This window comes from Manacus candei, unplaced genomic scaffold (assembly GCF_025592945.1).
Source record: "Manacus candei isolate 608988 ecotype Guabito, Panama unplaced genomic scaffold, ASM2559294v1 h1tg000014l, whole genome shotgun sequence".
NCBI lineage: Eukaryota > Metazoa > Chordata > Aves > Passeriformes > Pipridae > Manacus > Manacus candei.
The window spans coordinates 20,031,161-20,054,573 of NW_026138062.1; the positions used below are offsets into that span (position 1 = coordinate 20,031,161).

At 40.3% G+C, this 23,413-nt stretch overlaps 1 protein-coding gene across 3 annotated transcripts in view; it reads left to right on the forward strand.

The window, feature by feature from the left end:
- Positions 1–4,574: 4,574 nt before the first annotated feature.
- The window catches only part of HTR2A (5-hydroxytryptamine receptor 2A), a 28,333-nt gene continuing 9,494 nt past the window's right edge, over positions 4,575–23,413 (forward strand). Inside the window, exons 1-3 of one of the 3 annotated variants that reach the window (XM_051778732.1) lie at positions 4,575–4,673; positions 5,477–6,149; positions 10,179–10,379. In XM_051778732.1, the coding sequence (XP_051634692.1) occupies positions 5,735–6,149; positions 10,179–10,379 (616 nt within the window). In that variant the 5' untranslated portion in view covers positions 4,575–4,673; positions 5,477–5,734. The other 2 variants (XM_051778731.1, XM_051778730.1) reach the window with 2 other exon arrangements.

Sequence of the window (23,413 nt, forward strand, 5' to 3'; positions counted from 1 at the left end):
GCAAAATGTTTGGATACTTCCAAACTGAAGTTCTTCATAACTTTTCCTGCAATGAAAAAAATTGATATGTGGAAAGGAATGTTTAAATAGTAAAAATTGTACAAGAGGAAAAAAATAATTCTGACTCTAATTTCCAAGCAACTAGTCATTACATCAGTTTGATGCCACAGTAATTCCATTGAGCTCCTCTGGAATGACACCGGAATCATATCAACCTAAAGGGGTTGGAGGTGCAATGTTACTGATCTGACCTCAGTGCATGGCTTTAGGTAGACAAAAGGTGTGTCTTAAGGTGCCCCAGTTTCTCTCTCATATTTAGCTTCTCCTTGGGACTGTAAGTATGTTGAGGATCTTGCAGATCCTGAAACAATAACATGTGGTTAGAAAGGAGGACACCCTACAAACCACCTGGAATACTGCACTTCTTTCCAAAACTCATGGATAAATGAGACAATCAGGCTTTTAAATGTAGGAGATAAGCCCAGCTTCTCCTGGGATTCAAGAGAGACTGAAACTAGCATTTGTGTGTGAGATAGACATGAAAGTTTAGAGAGTTTCAGTTATTTATATAGATATACAGAGAGATACATAGATACATATATGATATATATTTATTTCTTACAGATTGCTTAAAATATATTGCACTTAGAAATTATAGTTACACTGAGTTATTTCAGCTTCCTCTTCAGCCCTAACTTCTAATATTCGGTTGTTATTCAAAAGCAGTCCAGACCAAATCAATACAGAGAGCCATTTTCACGGCAGAGAGCCCTACAACAACACACCAGTTACTTTCCTCAGGTTTACAGTCATCAGGACACAGGGTGCTGGTGCTGCAACACCCAGCTTGCTCTGGATCATCACTTGTGGACAGCAAGGCTGAGGGATGCTGCTCCTGTGTGGGTTTCAGAAAGGTCATGTCAGGCTGTTCTCACCTCACTGCAATGGCATGGGGTCATGAAGGTTGAAAGACGCAAAATGAGCTCAACTACATCGAAAAGAGAGCAAAGTACATAGTTATCTGCTCTGATCTGTAATGACCAGCCTCTGATTCATGTCCAACAGCCCCCAATGAATGCAAACAAACATACCAAATTGTAGTAGTCTCAGCCACAACATAAATTATTCACATTCTACTTCCCTCACTTTTAAATATCAGAGTGAACAATTAATCTCTGCACTTTATACATTTACTGATTACACAGTGTACTCAAAACAACAGAGAACAATGGCAAACTCAGAAACGGGGGATTCTTACACCTGAAATAATCCTGAGACCACCAAATTTGAGTAATGTAAACTAGGTTTTTTATTTCCAGTCTTTTAGATGAAATCGTTGAAAAGCAGCATTTCGAGGAAGTGTTTATATGCCAAGCACAGAAACCCTGCACAAGAGAACAGATTAATGTCCTACAAAAAATTTCCAAGCAGAGCTGGGGAACAGAGGAGAGGCTCTCTTGAATTTGATACGTTGGTGCCTTCCAGAAATTAAAAAGCAATATGTAGACTGTTCCCATGCTAGCTGTGTTTCTAGAGACTGCTTTCTGTCTAATGCAGACCACATTATCGCCATTTTAAGCTAAGATTTCACTTAATTTACATAGACTGGGACCGACTGCAGCTGTCTGTTTTTCAGTGCAGACTCGCTGCCTGGGATTTCAGGTCGCAGTGTGTGAGGCTCTGCTGCTATCAGCTTGCAAGCTTGTTTTTTTAAAAATGGAAGATCATGGGACCTACAGGTTTTCAGAACTTTCCACCTTTAGGAAAAGCAATGGTCAAGGCTGGGTTTAGACATGATTAATCACCTAGGAGTTGTACCACACTGCTCTTTAAGGTATGGTGCAGGTTTAATTTTGCCAAGGGATGAGAGCACTTGTGGAAGCCTTGGTACCCTCTTTTGGCTGGACCCCTGCAATGATACTATATGGAAGAGAAATAATTTTGAGTTCTTGGGGGGAGGTGGGAGGAGTGTTTTTTGCAGTAAAAAACAAGAATCCTGAGATAAATAATAAAACAAGCTTGTGATCAGTGACATATCCAGCATATTTTGCTAGAAGACATAGGATTATGGATTCGTTTCTGATATACTGACCTATACAAAAGTGGCTTCTGATTCATCCAGGTCTCATGTGCAAAGCTTAAAAACTATTTAATATACTTGTGCCTCAGTTTCATATATGTCAAATAGTTTTTTTGGGGGGACAGATTAGTTTTCAGAAGGTCTCAGACCTTGTGGTCATAGGTCTACAGCTAGTCCTTATACGAAGAGCTTATGACTGTACCTGCAAAGATCCTAGACAAGGAAACATTCAACTTGTTTGCACTTCACTTTTATGTTCCTGTTGTCCAGAGCAGAGCTGCAGCCTTAAACGAGTCATTGTATCCCCCACAACCGTAGTGTTTGTCAAGGTCCAACTCAGGCCAAGTGTGGAAGAAACTAAGTTCTATCGTCGGTACACAAATATAAGTCAACTATATTACTTCATAAATAGTGGACAGCCCAGGGATCATTGAGCTCTCCTGCAGGACAGTGGGCTGCTTGCCAGGAACTTCCCTTGAGTAGGGACACCTCTCAAGGTTACTCCTAGAAGCTAAGGGATTCCTTGACTCAATAGATTCTCAGTAAGTGATTAATGACACGTTAAACTGTGAAGTCTTAGTTAAGTGATATAAAGGATGGATTGTGCACATATAATTCTTGAGACATAAACTGTTGACCAAGGCTGGGACCAAGTTTGAATTTAACCACACATAAACTCCCTCCTGAGAAAGTGTTTAGAACACAAGGGTGCCCTTTCTGAACCTCATGACTCAACAGGAGGGTCTCCCTGACAATCTGTCTGTCCTTGTCTTCTGTGCAGTAAATAATCAAGTGTACCTTGCCATCAAATCTGATTAAAACACTGTTGCATTTACTATCAAGCTTTGTTAAATCGCTGGTTTATATCTATAAACATATTGGTACTTCTTTCTTACGAGTGAAGTCCATCCACGACACATCCATGACTGTTACATTAGAGCTGTCAGAGCCCAGAAGCAGCCATCTAAAAAACAACAGGTCACTTGGTTTCCTCACAAAGGATTATATGTAGTCCCAGCCAATGGGTCTTGTGCCCTATTTTTCACAGTAGCTGCATTCAACAGAAGCAGAGTCCACTCTCTGCATCAGATCTGCACTCTCATGTTGAGGGCATCTTCACAAGGATGGCTGCCCAACCCTCTGAAGCAGGGATGACAACTTCACTTGGTGAGCACAGTAACCCATTTGGTTATTGTATTAAAGGAGAGAAGGAAAGGGCCTCTTCTGGATCCTGGACAGGACTACAAGGGCTGAAACATTTCTAAATTCAGCATGATCAGCTTTTTTTACCAGTTTGTGTTGCCTGATAGTCTTCTGGCCTCACCTATGGAATTGGGAAACTTTAGTACTGCAATGATACATTTCCAAATCCCACATGGGCATCAGTAAGAGATACTGACTGTCAGTCCCACCTTGCTGGGCTCATCTGGGAATAAAACTGGCTCCAAAGGAACTTTACTGTGACATGCTCTCTGTAATTGTGTCTCAATTATCTGAATGGACTTTGGCAGGTGCTGTGAGACTCACTTTGGTAAGGTTTTGGTCCATGAAGAGATAAGCACATCTCAGGTGAGCTGCAGTAATGCTTCACGTGTTTGCAGCTCCCTGGGATCTTCAAGGGAGTTAGTGATGCTGCACATAATGCTGAGCTATGGGAGCAGCCTGTAGCTCCCAAGGGTCTGCCTGGACCCATCAGTGCCCAGCGACACTCACATCTCTCTGAGCTCTTACACTAAACTCCCTGAGCCTGCCTGTATAAAGCCATTGCTCTCCACATGAGGGAAATCTGCAATATATTTCAGGATGCAGCAGACCCACTCAGCTGAAGTTTTGACAAATATAAGTCTCAGGAAATCTGGAAGTAGGTGTTGTGTTAGGTGGCAAATTGAAGAGTTGACTATTTCTTCATCCATGTCCTGGCAGCAGAGATACAAGGCAGAAGCAGTGGCAGGCTGTCTTGTTTCCCCTCTGCTGTATACCGTTCTGCCTTCCTGAACTGCTTCATTTGGGATACCTGCTTGGGACAGGCTACTGGGATTAGCTGTTACATCTGCCTCCTGACAAATGAGTGTGACATCAGAGTGACTTTAATTTTTTGCAAATATATATATATTGCCAATTTCATTAACATGTTAACACAGACCAGGAGTTTAAAACTGAAGGAGATTGAATATTACATCTTTCTTTTAAGGCTGGTGTAATTTCCTCTCTGTATGGAAAAAATTCTCATTTATATTTTTCAGTATTATCTACCATATCTAAAGTAGATACTACCAGATCTAATCTACCAAGCCTTAGATTTTTTTCTCTCTCAAGCCTGCATCCTCTAAATCCCTGTAATTGCATGCAGCTGTTTGTGAGCTATCCGCTGCAAATTGAAAGCAGAGAACCTCTGAAAAAGGAGGAGTTGAAAAAGCTGCTGATTTACCTAGAAGACCCTCTTTGGTCTGCTCTCCCCTGCCCTCCTCTGCTGTCACTACCTTGTAGTTTATGACATCCAGATAGTGGGAGATCTGACAACCCGAACAAGACAGAGAGCAAGAAATTCCATTCCTGTTGAAATCAGTAATTCCGAGGAGGAGGCTGCTTTTTCGTGAGTGTGTGCATGTGCTTTCTTTTGTGTCACCTCAAGAAGGGCTCTGATATTGTTATTACTTTAAATATAGCTTGCCCTGGGGCGGGGAAATGCACAAGGAAAGAGCCGGCAAGCAGCCTATCTCTCAGAAGAAAAGAGCAAGACTCACAGCACAGGAACTGGCTTCACTCAAGTGTGCAGTTTAGAAGTCAAAAAACTATTTCAAATTACAGCATTATGGAAGAGACTGAAGAAAAAGGGCACAAAACTGGCTAAATATAGTGAAGAATATCGTAAACCAGGGTACAAAGTGCATCTAACTGCAGTTTGAAAGTGGGCTCTGAAGTGCAATGTAAGTCTTCCTTAAATTGTATTCTTTTGTAATAGTATCTAATTGTTTAATTTCCATTCCAAAACCATGCTGGGCCAAAAGGTACAATTAGCCACAAAAATCAGCATGGAGCAGAATGTGCAATCTCTAATATGAGGCTGAAAATGATTCTGAAATACAACAGAAGACAGAGACCATCAGCCATATTACGGAAGATGCACTATAAATAAGGGCATACTGAATTATTTCAACAGAAAGATGCTGGATGGAATCTTTAATCAACTTTCTTAATACGGAAGCAAGAGCTCTGCTGTTTAATATGGCAAGCTATTTTAATACTGCTGTGTTTGAAATTGTGTGATTACAGTTACCAATAGCAATAAGATGTAGCTCCAGAGGGGAGTCCTAGTGGTTGGAAAAGTTTTTTCTCTTTTATTTCTCCAACATTTTTGCTCTCTGAAGCCTCAAATCCACGTTCTCTATCCTACAGCCTGGTTTTGCTTTTCAGCTGGATTTTCAATGTATGCCAACACTGGACTTTCTATGGAACTGAAAACAAAACATTTCAGCTTTTGGAGTAATTCTGGTATGTTTTTCTACATCACGCTAGTGGCAAGAATACAGTCAACAAAAGATTGTGGTCCCTCAACTTCTGGCATGGACAGCTGAGGAATATAATGCCCAATGGTGACACAGGGTGATAATTTCCTGTTTTTCACTATTTATCTCTGTGGTTTTGGACTTAACAATGGATATTCTTTGTGATGAGGAGAGCTCTGTGAACCCAACAGCAAACTCCTTCATACAAATAAATCAGGAGAGAAGACTCTACAGAAATGTTTATGGAGCTGGAGAGATTAATATATCGCATCTCATTAACTTGACTGTGGACTCTGAAAATCTAACCAATCTTTCATGTGAAAGTAACACGAGTCCACCGTGCTACTCTTCCCTGATTCAGCTTTCACAGAAAAACTGGCCAGCTTTGCTGACAGTAATAGTGATTGTTTTAACCATTGCTGGAAATATTCTTGTCATCATGGCTGTTTCACTGGAGAAAAAACTACAGAATGCCACTAACTATTTTCTAATGTCACTTGCAATAGCTGATATGCTGCTGGGTTTCCTTGTCATGCCTGTGTCAATGTTAACCATTCTGTACGGTGAGTATTTGCTGTATAATCTACTGCATGTATCGAGAAGCTTTAAACATTGCATGCACATCCTGTTGTAATTATCATTTCATTCTGTCACTACAGAAAATTGTAATCATTCCACGTAAGTTGAAATATATGTAACTGGTTGATGGATGGAATAGGTGAAGTACTTGAATCTTTTCCTACTTTTTATTTCTAGTTACAGGCATTTAAACACAGGCCAGAACATTAGTTTATTACTCAATTGTTAAATGAATTGTCTCAAAGTGTGTATGAAGATGCTTTGTTTTCTTTATTGCTTTCAGGATTTTTACCCTGGCTTATAATTTTTATATTCCTAATAAGAATATAGGGTCCTGCCAGTTACTTTGCTCTGCAAATATGCACAGAAGCACCTTTAGATTCAAAGTAGGCAACCCTTCAATTATTTTTAATTAAGTAATACAAACGTAAATAATTTTCTTATTCCCAAGACCCTGCTTAGACATCTACTTACCAGCAAATGCTGGAATAAATATTTTGAGAGTTAAAAAATGGATGGAAGAATTAATTCTACCTAATTTTTTTCAGTAACATTTACAAATGCAAAGCTATGATTTCTTAAGAGAAGTTATTTGAGAATTAAGTTAATAATGGTTCACAGTTCATGCCCTTGCAGGTGCTTAATAGCAGCTCTTCTCATTTTCACCACAATCACTTGCAGCAAGCTCACATAGGAAAAAGCAGCACCCTATGTGTTCAGTAACAATATTGTCAGGCTGCTACTATCTCTAAACTTCAGAAATGAGTTTTCCAGTGCCACAACTGAATTTCTACAGTTCAAGAAGAAGCTAGACAACATCAGGAGGAAAGTGAGATTGTTTAAAAGGTTTCTATTGCTTCACTATTTTGGGACTAAAGGTCTAAGCATGAACCTGTGACTTCAAGGGAGATTTCATCCAGAAAACTGAGTTTGCTTTCCGTAGCATTTGCAAACTGTATTTAGCATCGGTGATGGTGTAACGCTGTGATTTATTGTATTAGTGTGCCATTACCTTTGGAGGGAGAAACAGTGTAAAACAGAAATTGTCCGATGAGTGCGATTTAAGTCGTGCGCGATTCCCTGAGACAAGCAACAGGGACTCCTGCTGGCCAGGCTCCGCTGCCGAGGGAAGAGGCGCCCGAAATACGCGGCTTGGGAGGGAATTTGGGGGTTGGGGCGCTAGGGGTCTTTCCACTCGCCGTGAAGCCGGAGCGCTCATCGCGGGGAAAGGCGGCACCGCCCTCTCTGGCGACGGCCGGCGCGGAGGAGCAGCAGGGCACCTAAAGACGTACTGGAGAGGCTGTGTTGACTTTGCCTCCTCTCTTCCTGCTTTTTCTCTTACAAGACCAGGAATGGAAGGCCTTTGCAGCGTAACTTGGAGTAGAAAACCATCTGATGGTGGACACAGGTACCAGGAGAGCTGTCTGGTGTGGTGCACTGTTAACCTCCAGGATGACCAGTGATGGCACAGAGGGAAACCTCCCCTTACACAGCAGCATTTGCTTGGCCTCAGCTGCTTAACTTCAAACACATCACATGTTGACAGTCTTGAACCCAAACTGGCAGCCTTTGCATACCCCTACTCTGCCAGGGCACCTCAGAGCCTGTGGAGCAAGGGTGCTCTACCACCCCTTCCACAGCCCCTCAAAGGGGCTGTTTTGCTCCAGAGAGATATGATTTTCTTCTTGAGAGCTTTACAGCTACCATGGGCAATTCTGGCTCTGGTGCCCAGCCATACCAGCTATGTGCCTGCCCCAGTATGCACCTTTTGGGCCAGGCAGACTTCTCCATCCACCCAGCAGCACCAGCCTCTGCTGGAAAAAAAGACATCCAGCAAGTCCTACCAAGATGGACGTGCCCACAGAGCAGAAAATTGCCTGGAAGATATTATCTACACCCTTCCAAAGTCTTACTGCATCCAGAGTTTTCTCCCTCATACTTTCCCCTCTCTTGAACATGTAGACTTCAAGAAGTTTATCTGCCAGATGCTGTTTTATCCCTGCACCACCCACGTTTATAGCAAGGACAAGAGGTCTAGAAGGATGGGACAAATATGTTCCCAAAGGTCACTGAAGCAAGAGAACAGATGTATGTTGTCAAGTATAAAAATACTTTAACGCTTTTCCCTGTGTAAACTGGCCTGGCCTGACAAAGGGATGCTATTGGGAAGCCATGCCCCTGAAAGCCAGCCATCATGTAACACACTCTGGAGACCAGACTTCCTACTGAAAGACCAGAAATCATGATAAAACACATCCATAAAAGCTGTATGGCTTGTCAGCTCATATTGGAGCAATCCAAGAGCACCAAGAAAGATGTCTCCTCAGTGCCCACTGAAACTAAATTTAAGTAGGCACAGAGCTCTTCTACCTTTCCCTCCATTCCTGCTGTTGCAAATCTTATACTGTGTCTCCAAAGGAGACAGGCACTCCCCAAAATACTAGCATATTCTCACAATATGAGCTTTGCCATTGCCCCACACCACACTGTCACAGGCCGCTTGAATAAAATGCTTTAAATTAAATCACTAAATTAAATCAGATAAGGACATGGATAACTGCAAAACTTGCTCCAAGGAGCAAGTGATTAGTGCAAGTTATTAGTGATTCCCTGCAGGAATAGAAGGGCCTTTGAATGGGGGTCCTGCGGGGTTCTGTTTAGCCTAGGTCTGCTCAGTACTGCTCCTAACAACTCATATAGTGTATGGATTTTGAGCTTACACAGCTTTCTAAAAGCACCAAGCTGGGAGAGGTTACAAGCACTCAGAGAGGCAGAATGAGAATCATCAACAAGCATCTTGACCCCTGAAGAGAAAGTCTGAAATCAACAAACAACATTTAGTGAGGATAAATGCAAAAGTAAAGAAGCAAACCAACTTCTGCTGGGGAGATTTGTCTGGGCTTCAAGAATGATGAAAAAGACCTGGCTGTCAAAATGTGTTATAAGCTAAACATCCATCACTGGCATGATATTTTCATACAAAAGGTTATCATCGTTCCATGTTGCATAAGTAAAGACATTTCCTTCAACACCCATGAAGCAACCTTGTATTTCACTTTGCAGTCAGGAGGCCTTTGCAAGAGTACAGAGTCCTGTTTTAATCACTGAATGGTACACAAGATGCAGATAAATTAAACAGATTCTAGGGCAGAGAAAAAAGAAGGACAAGAGTTTTAAAAGCATGATCTGTAATAAAAAGATAAAGTACTTGGCTTTTCTTAGTCTGGAAGACAAAAAAAAAAAAATAAATACAAAACTCAACAAGACATGATAGCCATCTTCTGATAGCCTCCAGAAAGCAAAGCAATCAATTAATCTTCATGGGTAGTGGAAAGAACAAGGAAAAAGGAAAGGCTTAACGTGCAGCAAAGAAGCTGTAGGGTTGAATATTGGTAAACACTAATGCATCAGTTTTGCATTGCATTTCCTGGAGGAGCCTATCAATATTCATTGATAGAGGGAATATCCTTAGTCAAGTATATGGTTGATGCTTAAAGACAGGTGAGATAAATATCACTCATATGCAACAAAATAGTTTTTTCTTCAGCTGCCACTAAATCCAAAGTTTCAGTTTCAGAATTCAGGCAGCTTTGCATATCAGCAGGTGTTGATAATGCAGTAATTATGTGGATAAAAAGTCCTGAAACAAAATTGAGAACTTGCAGGTTTACAATGAGAAAATTTCTTCTCTTTTCATAGATTTGCTGCCAGAAATGGTTAATCATAGCATCAAGCATCAGTGTTATACAAATAGAATTAAAAATAAAAAACATATGCTGCCTGTAGCCTGGGAAAGAGGCAGAGTTAACCCTGAATCTACAGAGTTAGAAGGCTGCAAGCAAATGAAAGTATTTTCTTTAAACAGTGTCAGGTAGCTTCTGTTGAACCTACCACTTACTACTACTTAGTACTTACTACTGTCCTCCTAGAAAGACCTTCCCCACTAAGACGTATGTGTCACAACAAAAGATGTATGCTACATCTTTTTCTGATGTCAGCTTTCTCTTGTGCAGGATACACATGGCCTCTACCTACAAAGCTCTGTGCCATTTGGATCTACTTGGATGTGCTTTTCTCCACTGCCTCCATCATGCATCTCTGTGCCATCTCACTGGATCGCTATATTGCCATTCGAAACCCCATCCACCACAGCCGGTTTAACTCAAGAACTAAGGCTTTTGCCAAAATAATTGCTGTTTGGACCATATCAGTTGGTAAGTGAGGTAATATTTCACCATGTAATTGCAGATTTCTAATTTTTGAGAGGATTTTACATATATACTGCAGTCAAAAACTTTATTCTCTGCCTGCAATATTTTGCTTTCAATAGCCTAAGAAGTGCTGTCATGTAGCAATTCTGCAGTGGAAATCAACGACAATGGGAAATGGAGAACTGAGCAGCACTGTCACTAAAAGAATATACATCAGCGATAGGACTATTGCATTGAAGTTTGTTTTAAAGATGTGTTTATTTCTCGTTTTGATTATCCATCATTCCCCTAACATCTGAAAAGAAAAAAGGTATATCAACTGAAAAAAATATTTTGCTGTTTTATGTAAGTCAGTTGTTCCCTGTTTCTTATTAGGGTAATTTGCTTAAAGATGTTTCTTATGGGCAGATCTTCTCTGCCTTTCTTGGTGCATATGGTGGGGAATTTATGTGCCCTATTTAGGAGACAACAAATGCTCTGTATACAGTGTGAATGAGAGGAGTTTCTCCAGAGGACAGTTCAGAGTTTCGGTCTAAAGTCAGTGTTCTGAATGACCCAGTACATGAATCTCTTTTTGAACTGGCAAAACCCACATCCCCAAAACTAGGCATGGGAGCACTGTTCTTCCATTCCTATGGTGGCAGCATGAGCAGAGCAGTCTCATGGCATGGGAGGTGGAAGTTTGATGTGTGATGCCATCAGGGATTTCCTCACATACCTGGGGCGGAGGCTCTCAAATGCTTTGAAAACGCAGCTCCCTTTCTGCTCTTCTGCTTTTGTAGACCCTTGAGCACTTATTCAGAGGCAGGAAAAATTCACTCTTTCACCCTGAAAGAAATGAGTGCTGTCAGCAATCAAAGGTAATTAGCTGCCTCCCTGGCTAATACAAATCATTGCAAGTGGTAATTGTGATCCCTTACCATTCTTCTGAGGGGAAGGAAAGATGATGTCTACCACTGATGCCTGCCTGCTGCTCTAAATCATCTCCTGACCTCCCCTGACTCCCACAGTCTGAGAAATAGCGGTCTGGGATTTACATGATTTAAAATAGCTGTATCTTCTGCTGCACAGCAAGAAATAGTGTGAGCCCTCACTCAACAGGAGGATGTTGCGACCTCCAAGACTTAATGAAGTTCAACTGCATCATGTGTGCCTCTGGGCACATAGTTCAGCTGATTAGATGCAGATGATTAGCAAAGGCCAGGTGAACCCCACCCTAAAAATGCCTTGCTCTCAACTATAAAGGAAACCTATAGCAACTCAGATGTAGATATCTTCATTTAGATTAGATGAATTGTACCTTGTCTCTCTACAGTCACATTTTTATCAATCAAGTAGAAAACATATTAATTATTCTGTCCAGTTTTCTCAGTCTTTAAAACCCATTAAAAAGTCAAGCAGTCCTTAAAATTGTATGTACTGTGTTTGTCTGCATTTATGTGTGGTACCTCATGCTTAGTGTGTGTGAAATTACTATCCTTTTGAAACATGAATTCACCGAATGATCAGAATGACCATTCCAGAGGCAAACCAGTGGTCCAGCATGCTTAGTATCTTTTCTCAGACAGGGGCTTACTGCCAGAGTATCTGAATTAGCTCCCTATTCAAATGAATCCATAAAAATATATTATTTAAGCCCTATTAGTTAGAAAATGGTTTATGTCCTGTAGCAGAACATAGCTTAATATTTAATTTCAAAAGTTACAACTTCTTTGCAGTAATAACCGATAACTTACCCATTGTAAAAACACCTTTTTAGCTCTCTAGAGAACCTTAACAGCAATAAGATAAGCTGCAGATATTTGTTATTGCTATGGCAAGGTTCCTATTTATATAACTCTGAAAAGTACAACTCTTTATTTTGTTGGAAATTACTCAGCTGTGGCATGAGTTAAGGGGATGGAGTCCTACTTTACTGAAGCTGGCTAAGGACACATGTAAGGGAACAGTGGATGTCAGGAAAGCAGGTGGGCTGCTAGGCTAAACTCCATCTCATTCACACATAGCCTGTCATCAAAAGAGTGAGAAGGTTAAATAGATATAAATGAATGCAGGCAAGCACACTGAGGTGGGCAGAAATGAAGTGGTGTTGAGCTGGTTTCTAGTCCCATGGAAGCAAGGGGCATGGGGAGATGAGTTGAAGGAAGAGGGGTCAGTTCCCAGCATGCAACAGTGTCATGGATAAACTGGCAAACGGGATGTGCACTCCAGAGTACAGACAGGGAAGAAAACACATAGCAAGCTATAAAAAAGCTGACGGGCTAGTCACTGCCAGGCTGGACTGAGTTTACGCCATGGCACATCACTATATTATTAGAAAAAAAAAAGTCATTATTTTAAGGAACCTTGACAGATCCCAGATCATCCATGCAACCTGCTGTGAGTCATTCATCAACCCTGTCCTCCTGACCTGCCACCATCCAGCTCAGAATATGTAGGAAATGGGTTTCTGAAGGTTCTTTCTATATTGTTTACTAGTAGGACAGGCTTCCTGAACAAAGAGGTGTTCTATGCATCATTTACCACTTTCTAGACTATCAGTGCTACTTAGAGTGTCAGGGCTACAAAAACTCTTTGCATTTTCACATAGCTGTGGCTGAGAACTCTCCCCAGGGTGAAGTGAGGGTGGTCAGGCACTGACACAGGTTGCCCAGAGAAGTTGTGGATGCCCCACCCCTAGAAGTGTTCAAGGCCAGGTTGGATGGGGCTCTGAGCAACCTGGTCTAGTGGACTGTGTCCTGCCATGGCAGGGGGGTTGGAACTAGAGGATCTTGAAGGTCCTTTCCAACACAAACCATTCTGTGATTCTGTGATAGCTGGCACAGGCAGAGCCAGTATTGGGAACAACACAACCTGCACAGTGCACGATGTGGCTGACATCGGACTTACAAATTCAGATCCAAGGTTTTGCTCTCCAGCCTCAGGTAGATATCTTTGGACTTCCCCATGCTTCTGTAGTTTGCAGCTCAGCTGGTGCCCTGGGAACCCTTTGATGCATTAGGTGGAGGGTAAAAAGCAAGAGAAAGAAATGAAAGATGTTATATTCTCCTGTGCAGAGATTCATTTTAGCAGAGGAAGAGGGGAAAACAGCCAACAGCTGTGTGTTGCCAGCACATTTAATAAGTTCCAGTGTCCATGCAAATAGGTCATGGCTGGACTGAACAGCACTGATGAACACAGGGGTTTGTTGGATGATACCTTCTACCACTCTCACTATGGAAACAAACTGTTTAATCCCACCACTTGTTTTTCAATTTTCTGTCCTTCAGCTCATCCTTTTTCTACAAGAGGATCTTTCTTCTTCTGACATTACGGTTTAATTTCTTTAACAGCTTTTGACGAAGAGTCTTGTCAAAGCTTTCTAGAAATCCAGGAACATTACATCAGTTGGGTTACCCTTATCCTCCTGCTTCACTGACTCCTGCAAATACTTGTAGATCATTTGTAGGGCCTGCAGAAGTTCTTGTAGTGCTTCCCTATCTACCCACATCTCCTTCATTATGACTTCTAATTTACCTAAGTAATTACACTTTTGTTCACTACATTTGTAATTTTCCTTCTATTCACTACATTCATAATTTTTTTCCAATTAATTGATCCAAAGACCAGTCAATCAGTGATTTTCCTTTCATTGGCTTCAGTGACATATGAAGCATTTTAAAAACAGCAGAAAAAAAGCACAAATAGTTTGATTGACCTGACTTCTGAAATCTTGACTTTCTCAGTTTAAAAAAATAAATATGTGCTAACATTTGTTTTTGCATTTAGTGAAAGAAAAGCATTTAGCCAGCAGCCTTTCTTTCACTAGACCATACAATGCCATGGGCAATTGCTTTAAAATAGATTCTAATTACTGTAACAGATTCTAATCGTGTCTTTAATTCTTAAATCATCCAGTACCCACGGTGGCTAGATAATTAGATTATTTGTAGCTGTTGAAGGTAAAAGCCCATTAAACCCTGAAAATTGTTCCATTTGTTTTAAAGCACAGAGGTCATTACTGAGAATAGGTGTAAAAAGCCAAAGCATTTCCCCTTGCTAGAAAAATTAGAATTTTGAATAGAACTGGATTCTATAGAATTGTGAATAGAGCCTATGCTAAAAATATGGGTAAAATACCTTTGAGTCCTAAGTGGGACTAACAAACACACTGGTTTGCAAGAGGCTAACAGTGCATCATTCCTTCTTCCAAAAATCCTTGAAAGGGTCGCATAAAAGACTTACAGTCATGAATGTTAAGTCGTTATATATATAACATTCCTCAGTTCTTATTTCTCTCTATTCCTCTGTTAATGGTCTAAGTAATGTGAATTCTGATGAAACCCAAATACCCTAAGCTGAGTTTTCTCTTATCATTTCTCACTCAGCCTACACATCTGTTCACTGCCTTCAGGCAGTCTCTGCACTCCCCAGTCACTAACAACTTAGATTTATTCAGTACCTCTCATGCAGAAAAAAATTCCAACATCGAGCTGGATGCAGCTGGTAAAATACCTCCCACCATATAACTCTAAAATTTTGCCATTGCTTTTGAGACTTCAAAAATTAGAAATACTGTAGCATGTGAAGCAACATTCTCCAAAGTGCAGGGTGAAGTTACCTCCATGTATACCAAACAAGTCCAGTGCAACTGAGCCCCCGATAATTTGGCAGCTTCTGCTGACACAGAGGCTTACACCTCCTCCACAGGCAGCCTGCAATTTCTCTGTATGACTTCTTGTTACCCTACAGAATATGAAGGGCCAGGGAAGCAGCAGGGATTGGGAGAGTACAACCACCAGTGTCTCTGGATTGTGGTTTGCTGAAAACTTTGACCTCCTTCTGCCTCACTCCTCCTTCTGCCAAGGACAGCTTTCATTTGAAAGTCCCTTTACAGTTTTCAAAAGGCAACAAACAGTCAAGAGGTGGCAGGTTGGGAATCCCCATCCCAAATTTGCTACACATCCATTTCTTCCAGACAACATAATTTGCCATTTCATTCAAGTCTAATTTAGGGATGGCTTGGCATAGGAAAAGACAATTTGTTATAAAATGGAATATACTGCCAAAATATATAAAATTGCAAAGAATTACACACTGAACTGTACTCTGACAATATAGATTTAAAGTTGAGCACCTAAATTTGGAAATGCTGCAGCTAAACTTGAAATACCTACTACACTACCCTCTTTCCCATGTAGTCATACACTTCACTTCTATTTCCTCTTTTGAAAACTTGACTTTGCATTCTTAGCAGTTTTTATAATCATTTCCTTGGTCAACAGGTCTTTTATTTTTATCATAGTCTTTAAATCAGAGTTTGAGTATAATCAGAGAGTGAATATACTGCTTGCTCATTCCATCTGGAGGATCTCAAGGGCAAACATTGTAGATTTTTTTGTTTGGGCAATCTCCTGGACCCTTTAGCATTTGTGGACATAGTGGTGACATTTGTGGACATATGGTGACATTTATGCCACCATAAAAATAAAAGGCCATAATGATGTTGTCAAAAATTGTTGCACAACATATAGAGAAATTTGCATCAATTATAATGAAATTTCTTAAATGGCATGAAATTTCTTAAATAAAGTATTAGAGATTCAAATCAACTCAGAAATAGAATCTTCATTCTTCTACTTTATAGAGACACAGTGTATGAGGCTCAGTAGTCAGCAATAATTTTTTCAGTAGAAAGTTCATTGCCGTACTGATGACTCCAACAGTAGTGACAACTAATGAATGAACAAGCCCTTCCTATATAGGTTGTCTGAGGGAAGGTAAAATTCAGTTCCAAGCAATTGACATTCACTGTTGTGATGCACATTTCTGAGTTGACTAGCACATGTATTCTGGTTATGAGACATTACTTGAGGTGGTTCTGAGAAAGAGACATAAATATTCTATTTACTTTCCTCATTGATGTCAATTATTCCTGTATTTCCCATGTAACAGAATCTTTTACTTGATTTGTTGTTCCCAGAAGAGTGAACACATCTCATCCACCAGACCATCAGCTTACCACCCATATCTCCCTCTCATAACCATGAAGGTTCAAAAAGCTTGCATTTTAAACTTGTTTTTTTTCATTATCTGACACGGATGTGTTACTAACCTTATCGTTTTCTTTATGAAAAATATGCTCAAAGGAATGTTAATGATTGAAATGCTTTCTGAATTCTCTGGATTTGGAAATACAGAGATTAAGAAACAACATAGGTTCATATGTCCATAGGGATACATTTCCAAACTAGACACAATGAGCAACCTGGCACACATCTGGATGGGGTAGAACACATTATACCAGTAGATATGTATCATTAAATGAAGAATAATTAAATATAAAAATAAAGAATATTATGTATACATTTACAGTATTCTTTGGGTAATTACATCAAGATGATATGAAGGTTATTGCCTGTGAAAAAGGCACACACTCATTTTGTGAGCACTTCTTTTGCAAGAAACATTCTGCCTTACGGGTGAAAAAAGGAATGAGGAGTGGTTACAGCATTAATATGTGGTGTTTCTTTCTGCTTTGGTTTTATTTTTAAAGGCAAGTTTCAAACAATAGAGCTGTATTTTTAATAGCAGAGCTATGTGGAAAGAACCTGGTTAGTTAGGGTACTGATGAAAGAATTTGCTAATTGTCTTTTTTTTAAACTTGTCATTGTTTTGAAGACCACAAGGACCATGGTCCTCTTCCTCTTGAAGCTACAGGCAAAGAAACATTAATTTCACTTGGTCCAGGCCTGTCCTATTGTCAGGTTTCTTTAAATGAATAAGTTGGTGGGTGGCAATATGACCTACAGTATGGCCAGTCTCTCTTTGTAGGATATATCGGAGATAGATATATCCATAAATGGAATGTGTTAAGAAAAAAGGCAATAACAGCATAGTATCTATTATAAATTACTCCCCCTCCTCTGAAAGGATGTACTTTTTAGCCAGTCATATTCCCAGCACAGTGTACAATACATACAAGCATCCATAATGGATTTCCCATGTGGAGGGGGAAGGATGAGCCTGGGTCCTATTGCAGGATACCCTTTTCTGCAGAAAGTGCAATGTGAGGTGTTGCAAAATGCAGAAAGGACATGTTCACAGGCTGCTGTAGTCTTTTCCCAGGAGGTCTGTACGATAGTACATGCTCAAAAGGGGATTCCATGTTGCCAAGAAGTTACTTGAGCATCTTTAGTCAGAGCAGTTGGGATTTCCACACAGCAGAAGCCACATACAATACAGATGAGCAGAAAAGAAGTGTGCAAGGAGTTATGCTGGGAATTATAAACTCTGTCATCTGTACACTGTAATTGCATTTAATCATCTTCTAAATGAAAAATGGTGTTGATAAAGTAGCACTGTGTCGCATAAAAGAAAATGTCGAGAAGAGATAAAATTTCATTCATTTAAAAATTATACAGAGCAATTTCACAACTTCTTTTATGCATTTTAAAGAATTAAATTTGACTTAAGCCAGATGTTGCATTTTTTGACATTAAGAAAGATATATGTATCACAGAATTCTACTTTCAAATGAAATCCTTACATTTATCCCAATTAGCAGGAATATTGCAAACTATCACACACCAAGGCTGTAATTACCTTTCCCCATGCATTTCCTGGCCTGGACCATTGGCATCCTTTCTAAGCAGAAGCCCAGCAAATAAGAGTCAGAGGTTTTGTTAGAACTGAGACAACATATTTCTAATTACCTGCAACAAATTTAGAAATACCTATCAGCAGATTTCTCCTATGATATCCTCCAGAGTCATTGATGGAATATAGCCTGTTGAACTCCTAAGTTGTTCTGAAACCAGGCTGTGGCATTGTGATAAGGGCTCTCTTTTCTGGCTGTTCAAAACTGGAATCTGTGTATTTCACAGCATTCAATCCTGCTTTTATGTTGAAAGTAAATCACACCCACTGGGAAGACTTGTTTCTTTTTGGCAGAACATTGCCCTTGTTATCATTTTGTATTTGATCTGAGTTTCGAAATGTCAAATTGACCGCTACTGCTAGGATCACAGACTGAGCTGAACTGTGAGTATCCTGACAGAAATACTATTTGGATTTAGTTTAAGGTGCACTGAGTAAGCAGTGTAAATTTCTCCTTATAAGCACAGGAGTACCCAGAATTTTTAGTTTGAATGTTTACCAGTTAAAACCAGCAGTGCCTTGCATATCACTACAGGACATGAGGAGATCCCTACTGCATTTCTTGTTGCAAGGACAGTTTATGTATTAATTCTTCATTTCAAGGTGCTTTGTGACATTTAGCAGAAAGATAACCCTAGGAATCATGCTATAGCACCCATAGATACCTGTAGATGGGAAATATGGGCAGATATGATTTATCCCTTTTTCATCTCTTCTTCAACCCTGCCTTCTAAATGTGACCAAGGCATTGACTGACTCCACAGAAGAGCAGTTCAGTCAGGCTGAAGGGCATTAGCCACAGGGTGGGCAGTGAAACATAAAGTACAGCATCCTGAATCACGATCTGCAGACCAGTGCAGGCCTCTAAGCTGCTTCTCATTCTGTTTTTCCTTCCAAATTATCCATCACATCAGGGCATCTACCCCGATAACTCTCCAGCCATTGCTTCAGTCTCCTTGTATAATTAGTGATTAGCTGACCGTTTGCCCAATCAGCAGCCTCTGCAAGTGACCACAAAAGAAGGCATGGAGAAAAAACTGGGACATGGTCTGAGGTCTACAAAATCCAGAAGAATTACAGTTTTGGTTATCTGTGGCCTTCGGATGGAGTGTGAAATTGTTGTGAAAAAAAATAATAATTAAAAATTTTATCTGATAGTTACATTCAGTCTCCTTTTAAACTACAAAACAAGGCCAAGTAGCACTGCTGAAGAACTCTCAGAGATACCAACAGAAATCTATTCCATTCAGTGGAGGATTAAGGCAGAGATCAGTAAACTATCAGCACTCAACAAGTCACATCATGTAATAGTTAAAAGCCCAGAAGTATAAAAACTGGGATAGTAGAGGATCTTGTCACTTAGACTGCTCCAAGAGGCATCACCTTAGTTGCTTATGGTAGTGGAATATCTAAGATCTTTCCACAATTCCTGGCTTGTTGCTACCATAAGTTTTCTACTGTGTGTGCAGCATGTATATCACATAATAAATTAGCCCTGAGGACCCCTCAGGAGATTCATAGCTAAAAAGACAGACTGATAGTGTGTGATCTAGGAGGATCCTGTAACAAAGATATGATATTTCTTTCTTTCTCAAAGCACAATTATTCCCAAATCTATTGTCCTAGCAGGCAGAACAGGGAACATTGTGAAGCCATCCAACACAGAATACAGAGAGGTCCCACGCTAAACATAAGAGATATAACAGGTGGCTGGAGTTGATCCCACACAGAGGCACTTTTCAGATTAACATATTTACCTAAGCCAGTGACAACCATAAATTTGTAACTTCTTTTGAGTAGAAATTAAACCGTTGCTACAGAGAACTTAAAACTCACATTAACTGAGTACGCAGAACAGAAAAAGGGTGTTTAACCTACTCCGCTTCATTTTGCTGAGCCACAGAACTAGCAGTCTTAAATAGAATGAGAAGCATGTCGTCCTTCTGCACAGAGCTAGGCTGAAAACCTGCAGAATCTCTTGCAATTTTTCAGACTAAATATTCAGCTCTTTACTCATTACTTCTAATCACCACGGATGAAGGGGTTACACAGCTGACATCAGTCTATGTTTCCTGGAGGAGAACATCAAGCCCATCTCCCTTCCAACCCCCAGCTGATGGCAGGATTGTAACTGCTGTCTGTCTTTCTTGGACTTGGGCTCTGCTCAGCCAGCATCCTGTCCAGGCTTAGCCAGACACCATCTTAGTATCTACTCTTTCCAGGCTCAGGGACAGTGATAAGTCTCAGTCTCACCAAAGACCAGACTGCAAGAGGAGCAATTTCATCTCAGATGTGATGTGGCAATGTGGTACCAAAACACTGCTGAATGACTCCCGTAAACATTTCTTTGTCCCATCTCTAAGGATAGGCTAAGTTTTCACATGGGAAACACAGAGATGGTGCTTTCTCAGGTGAACAAGTTGGCTCTACATGGCATGATAGTATGCTCCTTACTGGTTGGGTTGAGTGAAGAGGAAAAGGATTTTTAGGGTGTCTCTATTGTTGGCTTTTAACCTGTTGGACATCCTGGAGCCAAACTGCTCTATCTGGCCTTCTGCTGCAAAAGCAGACCCAGATACCTTCTTGTCTGTCTCTTCTTTCCTGTACATGAATTTATAATGTCTTGTATTTATACAATAATCTACACAAGGCAAAGACATTTACTTCTTGTCGAAAGGTTGACACCCTTACTGAGTCTAGGGTTGGGGTCTTCTGACATCTTTCTCCAGGTTTAACATCACTAAAATATTCATAATAAGACCATGAGGTCTAACCAAGAATAGTAAAAAGAAGGTTAATCAAATCCATGGCAGACCTGGAGAAGAAAATGGCATGTATTACATGTCACTTTCTTCTTGAGCCGTATCGTACAAAATTCTATTTACTCGGCAGTTTGGTATTTCTGACTTGTTTAGAAAAAGTTATGTGCCCCTCAGTAGATATAAATGCTATAGTAAACAAGCAGATTGAATGCAAGTATGTGTCATCTAAAAGAAAATTTCTGTATAAATTGAGGAAGTCTTTTAATTTTCTGAGGTTTCTACATATTCTTTCTATTTGCTGGCCCTAGAGGTGAAGGTTTTACCTGCAGGTGTTTCATACAAGCATTATGCTAACTCCAAGAAGGAAGACTTTTACTCTACAAAGACAGAATCACTGCAGAGCTTCAGTTAAAATGAGGCAACAGGCAGTCAGTCACATGTCGAGACGGTCATTACCTGGGAATAACTACGAGCATGTTAGGAAACAACTAAAATAATTAATGTTCAAATGAGGTACCAAGACTAGCTTTCGGACGTGTGACTGCCTCTCTGCTTATGAAACACCAGACCAGGCAGCACAGCTTTGTCCAACAGTTTCTTATCCCTTGGAGGCTTCGCCTCTGCCCACTGCAGTCAGCAGACAGTGAAAGCAGCCTGTGCCAACCTGTGTGGGCACTAAATTAAGAGGGTTTGGTTGCAATAACAAGACTTTCTCTTTCAGCTCGTTCAGTTGAAAATGCTGGGATCTATTCACCATTGCTCTCTGCTGCACACATGAATGGCATCATCTGAAATCCCCAGTCCCTGGATCGTTTTTCAAAAGAAATTTCTTCAGGACATTTATAAACCTTTTTTTATTTATTTATTTTCTAACTGTTTGATAAGTGTAGACTTCTATATGCCTCTGCTACTCCTTTTAGTGACTGAGTAACCATATTACACAGAGGGATAACAACTTCTCTCACTTTGAGATCTCTGTGAGAAGCCAATAAGCACGGCAGAAGCCTTAACCCAAACCAAAGATAATCTCACTAGCTGAAAAGCAAAGACTGTATTTGTGAAGAGGCTCGACTGGAAATTACTATGCAAAAGGTCTGGAAAATCCAACGAGAAAATAAGAAGGACCAGACTGTAAACAAGTCCTGCAGCACAACTAACAAAGAGGATTTGAGGTGTGTATAAGCAGAAAAACCACTTAAAATCAAAAGCAAAGAGACTGCTTCCTGCTGTTGGATTCTTGCTGCCTTTGGGCTGTTTGCACATTTTATAAGTGAATAGGATTATACCAAAGCAGCAAGCGACTCCATCAGCTGTTGCCTCTCTCAGAACTGACCCTGCTCTGAGCCCTGGATTTCTAATCACTTAGGTCAAAAAAGGGGTACCTGTCCTTCATTTCTTGCACTGTCCTTCTGGTAATTCTCCTCTAATCCCATTTCTATTTAATTTATTATCACATTCCTATAAATTAATTTGGAGAGACACACCTCTGCTCTTGTAAAAAATAGGCTTCAGGAGTGAGGACATAAATGAGAAACATATTAGGAAGATACAGACTTCTCTGATTTTGTTTTTCTGAAGTGAAATAGATGATTTATGCCATAAATGATCAATTACAATAATTTTCACACATAAAAGGAATTTAATCTATCTTCTACTAGGCTAAATAATATGTTTCCTTAGAGATTTTCCAAACTGCCAAGAACAAAACCATTTTAAAATTAATAGAGTAATCCAAGTATTACCTGGCACCCCCTATGTGGAGTTAAATTTAAATTAGTTTTTCTTTCAGTTGTATTAAACAGAAGATGTGTGACCAAATAAAGTGTTCCAAGGAAAAGACACAGAAAACCACCTGTGTGTGCCCTTGAATAAAGGACTAAATTTAGTTTATAAACAGTGATGTGGAAAATGTCTGAACCCACTCTGATTCCAATCCTATGAGGACAGCCTCTCAGGATGCAGAAAGGAGACGATATTCCACCAGCATTATGATTCACTCAGCTCTCGAAGAAATCCATCTGAAACAAGTATTATGTGGGGATTTGTGACAGAAAGCTCCTCACCCACTCCTGCCCCCACCAACAAATGTACCTACTGTTAGGGAAGAATTCCATGCTTGTCTCACACGTGACAAGAAATTCTAGCCCAGGACTTTGGGGACACTGCCACACCGACTAGGAAAGGCAGAAGTTTTTTAACATTCATGCTAACTAGATGCAGCCTCAGATGGTGATTCTCAGTCCACCCAGAGCTTTTCAACATCCCCTCTCCCCGGGTGGAAATTTCTGCTTCTGCACTGCCACCCAATAGCAAACTGCACAACCTTGCTATTGAAAATGTGGCTGGCACTATTTTGGCAGCAAAAAATTATAACAGTGAAAGGTTTGCCATGACTGGAAAGGAATTGATTGGGAACATTTTCAGGTGCATGCAGAAAAAACAGCTAAGTGTTTGCAGCTCTGGGGAAATGATGACTCCCACACTAGTGAGTGCCAAACACCAAGCAGAGACATGGAGCCAGATTGAGTGGCTCTTCTGCAGATGTTTAAATGAAAGTAGCTGTGGTTAAACTCCAGCTCCTGATATAAGATTCAGGCATATTTACATCTTGGATACTCAGGAGAGAACACAGTCCAT